Below are 11,130 nucleotides of genomic sequence, written 5' to 3'. Positions count from 1 at the left end.
CTGCTATGTTCGCTCAGAAGAGCCCAGTGCTTCATGTCCCCGGTGGCAGGGACACAGGGAGCAGCGGAACAAAGCCGGCTCTGAGTGCCAGCACCGGGCGCCAGGTGTGTCCTGTCCCCCTTCCCCGGCCCTTCCCTTTGGGTTCAGCAGGTTGACGGAGGGTGGGAGGGCTGCCAGGCACACCCAACTCTTCAGGCAGTAAAACGATCCCTCTTTTGCCCTCGAGCCAAGCCCAGCTCTCCTAACGGATAAAAGGGGGAGCGAAGCAGGAGAGCTCACTTGCTCCCTGCCCTGGTCTCCAGCACAGCTTCCCTCAGATTTAAGGACAGGGGATACCGCAGGCACCTGCAGCAGCCATGTCCCGCTCTGTCAGCTTCAGCTCTCGCTCCGTGGCCGTCCCAGGGATCAGCCAAATGCGGGTCAGCTCCGTTTCCTCTGTCCGTGGAGGCAGTGGCTTTAGCAAGGCAGGGGGCTTTGGCAGCTCCAGCCTCTACAACCTGGGCTCTGCCAACAAGCGGATCTCCCTCGGAGGCAGCAGCTCCTACAGCGTTCGCTCTGGATATGGCTATGGCGGCATGGGGCTCGGTGGGGCCATCTCCCCCGGAGCGGGCATCCAGGAGGTCACCGTCAACCAGAGCCTCCTGACCCCCCTCAACCTGGAGATCGACCCCAACATCCAGCGGGTGCGCAAAGAGGAGAAGGAGCAGATCAAGACCCTCAACAACCGCTTCGCCTCTTTCATCGACAAGGTGAGGCTGACTGTGCTGTGCCTGAAAGCAGGCATGACCCAAAGCTCACTTAATGGGATGGGGGTTTATGAATGGGGTGGAGGTTTCACCAACCTGATGTGATTTTTCTGCTGTTTAATAATTGTTATTGCATCCCTGCTTGCACTGCTGTCAGCAGAAGCTTTTGCTCTGCTTAGGCCAGCTTTGCACCCCCTTTACTTAGCTGGCATTGCAGCCAGGCAATGCCAAATCAGAGGAGGGGGCTTCTCAGAGAAAAGCTGACCCGGTAGAACAGACCTTTGATGGAAGTCAGGGCTTGCAGTGTTTGTTTGCACTACCCTGTTATCTCCCACCAATGGACTGAGTACTCTGCATTGTAAACCAGCTCTGGCATCCTCAAAATGTTAGGAATCCAGCCGTGGAGTTGGGTTTAACAGGCTGACACTGTGGTCTCCGAATGGTTTCTCTCAGACAAGCAGTCAAGCAGAATCTCCTTATCTTTAATTCAAACAAAGCCTCAATGCTGTAAGGCAAACCCCAGAGCAGCCTCACTCCCTCTGGTCTTTATCACCCTTTAGCATTTAGGTGCTTCCCATCAACACAGTGAATCCTTCAGATACCATCCGCAGCCCACGCATCCCCCAGCATCCAAGCTCTGCAGTGTCAGCTCCCCCCTTCCCCATTCTTCCACCAATGACCCCTTGGTTTCTCCACAGGTCCGGTTCCTGGAGCAACAAAACAAAATGCTGGAGACCAAATGGAGCCTGCTCCAGGACCAGAAGACCACCCGGAGTAACATCGTCCCCATGTTTGAGGCGTACATCACCAACCTGAGACGGCAGCTGGATGGGCTGTTAAATGACAAAGGGCGTTTGGAGGGTGAACTGAGGAACATGCAGGATCTTGTTGAGGATTTCAAGGCCAAGTAATGTATAATCCAGTCATCTAACGGTATAGCTGAGCAGTTAGATTGGTAGAGGTCTCCCCATCTTTTTCTGCAAGGGAGGGTGATTTGTTTTTTGGCCTTGAGTTAGGTGTCTATCCAAGGAAGCTTTCTGGGTTACACGGTGTTTCTGGCACCGTGCTCCATCCCCTTGGCTTTGCTTTGCAGCCTCCTTGGGGGTTGATTCCTACTCTGGATTGGGCTGTCTGGGTCGGTAGGAGTCCCACAGGAGTCTGCAGTTGCAGGCAGTGGGTGAACTGCTTCTTGTTCCATAGGGAAGCAGTGGAGCCAGTGACTTGCATTATTTTTTTAGCAATTTTTCCATCCGAATCACATTGCTTGTGAGGAGTGCCATCAAGAAAGTAGCCTTTGTGCCCAATGCAGCATTACAGGGAAAGAAAGAAAGAAAAGAGGGAGCTGGCAAACTGGATCAAGCAGGAACTGAAAGCAAACAGATCTGATAATCCCCAGGGTGTGTTTAGGGAAAGTCAATACCAGCACTTCCCAAGGAGGTGCATGGGAATGATGTTCTCTCAACCCAGCTCAGTTACTCTGTGCTCATCCACAGTTGCGCTGTTTCTCTGCAGGGTAACTGAAGGGAGCTAGTTTGCACCCACAGGAGCTGTAGCCCTAACTTTAGCTGAACATCACATGAATACTAGGTGCACAGGTGCACATTTATTCCTCCTGCTTAGGGGTCTGTGCTGAGGAGCAAAACTATATAGGAAGGGAAGCAGGAATTAGGAGCCCGAGATGCTGGCATCGTAGCTGAAGCAAGGATTTGATAACTGAAATTCAGAACCTGTTTCTCCCCGTTTGTATGAAGGAAATCTCCTGGGTCCAATACCTAAAACATGAGTAGCCCTTTATGTGCCTGTTGCCTCATTTTCAGATATCCAATTTACACAGCCATTCTCCACCGATATCTCAGGTAGGGGAGGAGATTGATACACACAAGGCTCCAGGGGATGCAATTCTGTCCCTTATTTGGTCACTGCCTCGACTCAGGGTGTGGTTCAAAGCAAGCAAGGGTAGGAATGCTCTGGGTAGTGCTGCCCACGTGGCTCAGTGTGGGCTGTGCAGGATGTGCTGGGCTTTCTGTGGGAGTTATGGAGAGCACTGAATGATTTGTTGGCGCTGCACTGAGCAGCTTGGCAGAGCTTCCCCCTGGACACAGACCTCGACAAACCATTCTAGAAAAAAACACGTGGTGCTAGGTTTTATTTTATTTTATTTGTACATCTCTCTGATTACCTCTGCTAGAGGCCAGGCTCTGATTCCCTTTCATTTATGCACTGTGTATACAGCACAGGCACAGCATCTGTGTTGTGCAGTGCTCTGCAATAGCAACGGATGCAGTTCATTGACCTCCTGAAGGACAACACCTGCTTATACCAGTGTGGATGGGCAAGCTTCCAGCACAGAGCAATGGGGTATTGTGTGAAGAGTTAAAACTGAACTAGCTCACACTTTGGAAGGCAAATTACAGCACTAGCCATGCAAGGGCTGTGTCAATAAAGCAGAGCAGTGCTCTAACTTTGCCAGCAGCCACTCCAAGGCAGTTGGTGATAGTGGTTCCTGCTCTGTTTTTCAGATGACTTACAGGATCCTCACAGCAGGTTTTTGCTGTTTGGGTCTGCAGGTTGGCTGTACACAGCACTGAAAAGCAGGCTCCAAGAGCCAGGCTTTCAGGTGGTAGAAATCTGTGAGGCTTCCATAAAGCCAATGCAGACCACAGCCCTGCAGGCCAGCACTGGGCTGTGCACGACTGAGGATAAGAAACAGAAAACTCCCTAAGTTCAATGGGAAAAAAGTGGGTGAGAAGTGCTTTCCAGCTCAGAGCTGATGGCAGTGTGGACCAGAACAGCTTTCAGGCATCAGTTTGTCTCAACCATACCTTTAAAACATGGCACCTTCAGTGCAAAAAACTCACATTCCTCAGTGGTGCAGCAAACCTCTGCCTGTGGTTGGCTTGCTTGATTAGTCACAGATTGGCAAGTGCTTCAGAATGGGAGAAATGGGGAGAGAGGGCAGAATTGGGTAACTTTTCACAGACATTGCCTTCTTTTACCCAAGCTCTAACTTCTCCCTTCTCTCCTGGCAGATATGAAGATGAAATCAACAAGCGCACAACAGCAGAGAATGAGTTTGTGGTGCTCAAGAAGGTGCGTGCATCAGATATTAGCTGGGTCTGATCAAATCTGGGTGCAGCCCTTCTCCACCTTCTGCTCCTCCAATCCCTTTGCTGCTGTTCTGCCTGGATACCCAACTGCAGCTCTCATTTCTGCTTCTATGTGAGCACCAGGGTCACTGGAGGAACAAGGAAGGAGGAGCAGACCCTGTTCATCTCACACATTATGGCTGTATATTTCTTTAGGGTATCTTTTCACGCCTTGACTCTTAAAACCTAACAAGTCAGAGAGAGCATGAGGCCCAGCTTTCATGGTCTGGGCTGTCCAAACTGTCATTTGTCATGCAAACACAGGTGCAGGCATGGTCCTAGGACCACTGAGTTGAAACTGATGATCCTTATGAGTCCCTTCCTACTTGGGATATTCTATGAACCCTGCAGAACGTACAGGGTCCTGCACAGCAGCAGTTCAGTGCTCCAGTGGATAACTTTTAGGGCATGCTGGGGAGTTGGAGGGTTGAGGGATGGAGACCAGGTGATGTTGGGGAACTTGCTGGGCACGTGGCTGCTTTGGAAGCCAGCAATATCTGGGTGCACTTGATCACCAAAGTTCCATCAACCTTACTGGACTGTCACTCTTTTTTAGGATGTGGATGCTGCCTACATGAACAAAGTGGAGCTGGAGGCCAAGGTGGATGCACTGACAGATGAGATCAACTTCCTGAGATCACTCTACGAAGCGGTAAGGTCCTTCTGCTTCTTGTGAGTGCTGCAGTGCAGTGCCACGAGTGGTGCCTGAGAGCATCACTGTGCTGTTGCCAAGGATGAGAGCATTAGTGGAGAGATCAAATAAGCAAAAATAAGTTGCAAATAAAAGTACAAGTTCTGTGAGCTGTTACAGAAGCTTTTCACTGTCTGGGATGTGAGTTGGATTTGTTGCAAACACGGCTAAGGCATGCTTTAGTTATTTATTGCAGTTAGTATGAAAGCAAGAAAAGCAACCCAGTATACCCAGAGCTGAAGCTGTGGGAATGTGTTTCTGTGCTGTCTGAGAGAGAGAGAAGGGGAAGCTCCTTGCTCCAGACTCGTTTATCTTCAGCATCACTTACAAGATAAGAAACCAATGCAGACACGCACATTGCACCCTTGTGTAAGATGGTGGAGTTTGGCCCTTTGCTGAGGAGCTGATGCTCAGGCTTCTTAGGCCAGCACTTCATGCTGAGGTCTTATCTCAGGAGCCAGCTAACCTTGGTCTTAACCTGGGAGTGGTAAGAAATGGCTCCCTTTCCACTGCTGTGTTGTGCACGACTGATGTGACTCAGTTGGTTTCCTTTTAATTAGTGATGGTTTTGATGAACTTTTATCTGCCTCTCTTTTTCTTCTTTCTGTAATTGCCTTCTAAAAGAGAGGTCCTTATCAATGATGAATAGTATTGTTTTTAATGCACCTGGCAGGAGCTTCGTGAGCTGCAGGCCCAGATCTCTGACACCTCTGTGGTGCTGTCCATGGATAACAGCCGAAACCTGGACCTGGACAGCATCATTGCAGAGGTCAAAGCACAGTATGAGGATATTGCCAACAGGAGCCGGGCAGAAGCTGAGTCCTGGTACCAGAGCAAGGTGAGTTATGGGAGAGGGAAGGGCATTTAATGTTCCATCTCTCCTACGCATGATGAGTGGGGAGAGGTTTCAGCCAGCAGTGGGCTGCTGGTCTGACTCCATCTTTCCTTGTGTCACAGTTTGAAGCGCTGCAGGTCACTGCGGGGAAGCACGGGGATGACCTGCGCAACACCAAGAATGAAATCACAGAAATAAACCGTGTGATCCAGAGGCTGCAGGGTGAAATTGAAAACGCAAAGGCCCAGGTGAGGAGCTGCCCTTGTTCTCTTGCTGCAGAGCAGTGGGGTTAGCAGCAGCTGAACCAGGAGACAAGGCTTAAAGCAGCATCTGTTAGAAGCAGTTTGGGATAGCTGTAGCCATCACCCCACAAGGCATCAGTTCTACAGGAGGGGAAGAAAACCTGGGTACAACCAATGTGCTGAAAAGGAGCTGAGCTATAGTGTCCTGGGAGTGCAGAAGTGGGGTGGTGCAGAGCCCTTTCTAAAGGGCAGAGCTGAATGCAGCAGCCTGCTCAGCCACACACATTCTTTGTGCCCTTTTGCTGCTGAGATCTTTGTCCACTCCCTTTTTGCATAAGGGAACGCCGTGTTTGGGCACACAAAAGGATTTTTTAGCTGTGTGGGAGTTCTGTTTGCTTTCTCCAGTGGCAGTTATCGCTTTATCAATGCATCTGGTGAAAGCCAGAACAGTGTATGGCTCAGACCATTTTGGGGCTGAACACTGGCTGTGAACAACCAGCAACGCACAGGCTGGAGATAAGCCATTGTGATTCATCCATTTGTGTTTATTTGGTTTCAGGGCAGGGATGTTTCCACATACATTTACAAGCAAAGAGCTGACCCAGTGCAGCTCTCTGAATAATGAATGAGAGTATAAAACATATGTTCATTGTGAGCCCTTCCTGCCAAACACGGAGCTTTCTGGAGGTGCAGTGGGTATTGGTGGGAGTGCATTAGGCTTGATGTAGCCCCACAGGGATGATTTTTGGGGTATGTGAATTGTTTTTTAACTGCAGGTGTGCTCGAGTCCTTGCGTGCCTCACATCAAAGCTTGCTGGCTGTGAACGAGCTCTGGGGCATAAAGAGAGAAAACCTGAGCTTGCATTAACCCTACGTGTTGTGCTGTTGTGTGCAGTATGGGTGGGCTGAGAAACTGAGGGTCACCTGAAAGTCCTCTGAAATCTAACTGGTGAAGAGAAATAGGGTCAGGTGAATCACTTTTCAGAATAATGTCTCCTGGAATGAAGTGAGCTTCCTTCACAGGCTGATCTCCCTCTGGTGACCCCAAAAATGTGTAGGCATAAGTGGCTCTGATTTGAGCTCTACAGAACCACAGTTGGACTGGCCTGCAGATGCCAGAAGTCCACGGGTGATGAGATGCCCTCTGACCTGCTGTGCTTTGTCACTGCAGCGTGCCAAGCTGGAAGCTGCCATTGCTGAAGCTGAGGAACGTGGTGAGTTGGCTGTCAAAGATGCCAGGGCAAAGCTGGAGGAGCTGGAGGCAGCTCTGCAAAAGGCAAAGCAGGACATGGCCCGGCAGCTGCGTGAGTACCAGGAGCTGATGAACGTCAAGCTGGCCCTGGACATTGAGATTGCGACCTACAGGAAGCTTCTGGAGGGCGAGGAGAGCAGGTGGGTGCTGCCCGTGGAGTTTACACGACCAAGTGTCTCACCCTTTATATCGTGGTAACGTCACGAGGGCCCAGTTCCAATATCAGGAAGGAGACATGGAAGAGGAATTGCTTTTTAAACTGATTTTTGGTTCTGAATATGCTTCGGCCATGGAGCCAAACTGGCAAGCTCTGGGGAAGAGTGGATGTTTTGATGAAAACATACAAGGAAATAACCGTTGTTTTCTGTTGTACGTTTGAGGCCATGGAAGATTTCCTAGTGGCTTAAATCCCCATAGAATTAGGCCACAGTTCCTTGTACTCTTTCAGCACCTCCCCCAGTTGCTAACAGAGCTTGTAAATGTAGGGCCAGAACAAAGCGCTGGATGGCACACTTATCTTGTCTGAATTATTTACAGCAGTGGTAATAACTCACTGCCATTGTCTTCATCCCCAGCACTGAGGCCCTGGGGGAACACTGAGTAATGCAGAGTCTAACCCGTTCTCTTCCCTTTTGCCTTTGTGTTTTTCTGCTCCAACAGGTTGGCTGGCGATGGAGTTGGCAGCGTCAACATCTGTGAGTTGATTTTATAATTTGTAATAGTCACTCTCACAGTATCTCTGGGAAATGCGGATGGGATCAGCTGGGTCTGCATTCAGGAGCCCCTCATAGTGCCCTGCCTTAATTAACCTCTTCTTAAATGGGAGCCCCCCAAGTCAGGAGTTGATAGTGCTGTTGGCTCCTTGGCAGATTTCAGCTCTAACTCATTTGTACAAATGGAGAAGTGAAAGAGTGAATCGGAATGAGTGTTAGACTGGGGGAATATTGACTCTCCCTCCTACCCTATCTCCTTCCTCCCATTTTTGTACGGAGAAAAGTGTACTAAAAGGAAAAGTTTAAAGAAAGATAAGTGCCTGCATTGGAAACTAGCTAAAAGGTGACGTCAGAGGGTGTATTTCCATCTTGGGAAGCACTTAACTAGATATTGGATTTAAGCAGGTGTCTTGGAGACACTGCTTCTAATCAGCAACTCTACTTTTCATCTATTCATCCACTTATCATTGCTACTGATGGCTGGTGGACGTGCCCACAGCCTCTCCAGTGCACCAAGAGTTGAGCTGAGTGTGTTTCTGACGCTGTGCTTATGGTACTGGGTTCCCCATGCTGCAGGAGGTCCTGAGCTGAGTGATGGATGGGGGGGCTGTGCTGCTCCTCCTGCACATGCATCCAGTGGAACACAGAGCTAAATGCTCTGTGCCAAACTGAAGCAAGAGATTTGAGTCCTGGGTGTTGTGTTCAGCAGAAGGTCCTAGGGAGGTCTCGTCTGCTTGCTGAGATTTAGAAATGCCCTTTTCGAGAAGGGCACCAGGCCAGGTTTGCTGTTCCCAGATGCTGATGGTTGTTTTGTTTCTCTCTGCGCTGCAGCCATGGTCACCTCCAGTGGTGGAGGTGGCTCCAGTGGGTTCCTGGGAGGAGGAGTCCGTGGAGGCCTCAGCCTGGGAGCAGGGATGGGCAGCGGAGCACTCGGTTTCTCCTCCGGGGGCTCCACCAAATCCTACACCGTCACCACGACCTCGTCCACCAGGAGCTTCAGGAAGTAATGGCAGGAACGGAAACCAGCGGTACCCACGACACGGGAGGAGGGAAAACATAGAGAAGTTTGGTTGCCTTTCGTAGGACAAATTGGCTGCAAAATTTCTGCAGTGATGAATGAATTGGAATAAGATATACCAGAGTACCTGATCCTGCCACATCACGCCTACAGCTTGATCCTGCACTGTTGAACTCAGCGGGAGCCTTTCCACTGAGAGCAGGTTCAAGCCTGTAGGGTGAAATTTCTTCCAGGGAAGCAGGCAGGATAATGCTTTTGTTACTTCTGTGCTTGGTACCCCTGCTCAGGGCTGGTTTTCACCCTTTGAAGGGCAAAGCAATCATTTGAGTGGCAAGCTTTTCCACATTTCAGCTGTGGTTTTACAAAAGAGACCAGAAGATTATCTCCCTCTGAATATGATTTGGAAGACTTCATTCCCTTGGGCTCCTCAGAAAGTGCCAGCCCTCACTGAGATTTCAGTCTGGGTTTGTTTTCTTAAAATATACCAGGAAGGAAACGGTGGGTTTCTTTAGAAAATGGCTCAGAAATGAAATTGGACAATTCTGGTCTGATAGAAGCTAATTTCTTACTGAAGGCAATGCAGACAGATCTCCTTCACAGGTTCTGTATAACAAAATAACTCACAAACACCCATCCTATCTTAACAGAAGCTGAAAGCCCTAAGGGATATTGAAATTGCTTGAAAATACAAGCAGCACACTGAAATGGGAGTCAACATTCCCCATCCTTGGGTGCCACTGTTTACTACCCTATATTCCAGAGCATTACTAGTGATATCCGGGGTCTCTCCTACCTACCACTGGGGAAAAAAAGCGTGTTTTGTTGATGCTTCATTACAATAACTCCTTGTTCCTGCCAAAATGAGTCTTCAACGTAAACACGCCGGGGAAATAGTTTGTTACTGCGGTAGGAAGAATTTCTAAATAAATGAGTCAAAGAAACTGCACGGAATTGTTGCATTGCCTGCTCTGCCGTGTCCAAGCAACATATCTCTGGTTGATGTTTTATACCTTTGTGGTCTGAGTGTTTGCCATGAGGCCGTTAATAAAGTTGCCCTGCTGTGTGCTTCTTCAGTCCCAGCGGAGTTCCTCCTGTGTTGTTGCTCAGGAGCCCGGAGAGCCATCCCTTCAGGCTGTGTCCCTTGGAGCAGTGCCACGCCGTGGTCAGGATCAGGATCTGGGGTTTGCTGCCTGCAGTCTCACCCCTGGGTGAATTTATTCACCTGATTTGCATTGGGTTTGGGTGTTAGGGTGACGAGGCTGGTTTTGTTCCTGCAGCTTGGCTCAGCCCCAGCCCCTCAGCACAACGGGAACCAGTTGGGACTGACCCCTCTCTGAGCACCATATGCTGAGCAGAGAGGGGCCAAACTTTGGGAGCTTTGCTTGCACGCAGCCAAAGCTCAGCAAAATGAATCTCGTCGGTGCTGCATAAGGACAGCTCATTGCTGCTCCTTTCTGGGGCAGCACGGATGAGCAGAGTGCAGATGTGGGGTGAGCCCCCAGTGCTGAGGGTGTCATCCCATGGGATGGAAATGGGGCCAGGCAAGGATTCCGTGCTCAATGAGAGAAGCTGTTTCTTGCAGCATGGCAGTGGCTCTGAGGCCATTAAAGCCTGGGAGATGCTGTGCCTGTGGCAAACCCAACCCTGTCATCCCAGCACCCTGTATGAGTGCAGTGCTGAGCCCAGGTATGTGGTTTTACAGCACACGTGGCATGAATGCAGGGGAGGGGAGTTCCCTGTGTGCCCAGCAAAGCCATGCTATCAGCCCGGCACACCCAGTGCACCACTTTCATGTCACAGCCAAGGGACCAAAACACAAAAAGAAATCCCCTGGAGTGAATGGAAACAAAGAGCTCAAAGAAAGGCCTTGCCCAGATGTTTTTTTTGGCACGGGATGTGGCTGTTTGCTGTCATTTGCATGGCTCTGTGATGCTTAATTGGGAATGGAGGCTCTGCCTCTGCTGTTGGATCCTCAGGTGTGCAGTGGTGACCTGGGAACTGGGATGTGGAAGGTGTGGCTGCAGCTCTCCCACATTGCAGAACAATGCTTACTGCTGGGGAGAAGGGGGTCTGCACCCTTCAGGTGCAAAGTGTCTCTGTGAGGCCGTGGTGATGGATGCAGCTCGTGTTTTTGTTCATTCCTTGGGTCTAGTCTTGGCTCTGGTCTGGGGCTAGTTGGAATTTAACCTCTGCTCACTGAATCAGTGTGGCCTGAGCCTTTTGTTGCTCCTTTTAGGAGCCATAATTCGGAAGCAGCTTTGCAGTGAATGAGGCTTTTGCATTTCCAGGAGCCAAGTGTGACCCAGCACCAACCTGCCACAGAACCCTCTGCAGCACTGGGAAGGACTTTTTTGGCCTCTCTGTTTTGCAGCAGTGATTAAGATGGATAATGAGCATCTGAAACGTGCATCAATCCTGAGCTAAGGGTGTTGCCAGACTAAAGAGGTTTCCCAGACTCTGCTCGGGGGTAGGGGATGCTCTGTGCTC

At 50.1% G+C, this 11,130-nt stretch overlaps 1 protein-coding gene across 1 annotated transcript; it reads left to right on the top strand.

The window, feature by feature from the left end:
- The first annotated feature begins 69 nt into the window (after window positions 1-69).
- Window positions 70-9,716, top strand: LOC136057362 (keratin, type II cytoskeletal cochleal). Its single transcript, XM_065750070.1, has 9 exons — window positions 70-749; window positions 1,445-1,653; window positions 3,776-3,836; window positions 4,449-4,544; window positions 5,257-5,421; window positions 5,541-5,666; window positions 6,832-7,052; window positions 7,573-7,607; window positions 8,457-9,716. The coding sequence occupies exons 1-9, from the start codon at window positions 357-359 to the stop codon at window positions 8,630-8,632; spliced, it is 1,482 nt and encodes a 493-aa protein (XP_065606142.1). The 5' UTR covers window positions 70-356; the 3' UTR covers window positions 8,633-9,716.
- Window positions 9,717-11,130: the final 1,414 nt, after the last annotated feature.

This window comes from Cyrtonyx montezumae, unplaced genomic scaffold (assembly GCF_038088225.1).
Source record: "Cyrtonyx montezumae isolate F1298 unplaced genomic scaffold, pur_monq_1.0 scaffold_63, whole genome shotgun sequence".
Classification (NCBI taxonomy): domain Eukaryota; kingdom Metazoa; phylum Chordata; class Aves; order Galliformes; family Odontophoridae; genus Cyrtonyx; species Cyrtonyx montezumae.
The sequence above is the reverse complement of the archived record's forward strand: the minus strand, read 5'-3'. Positions and strand labels throughout refer to the sequence as shown.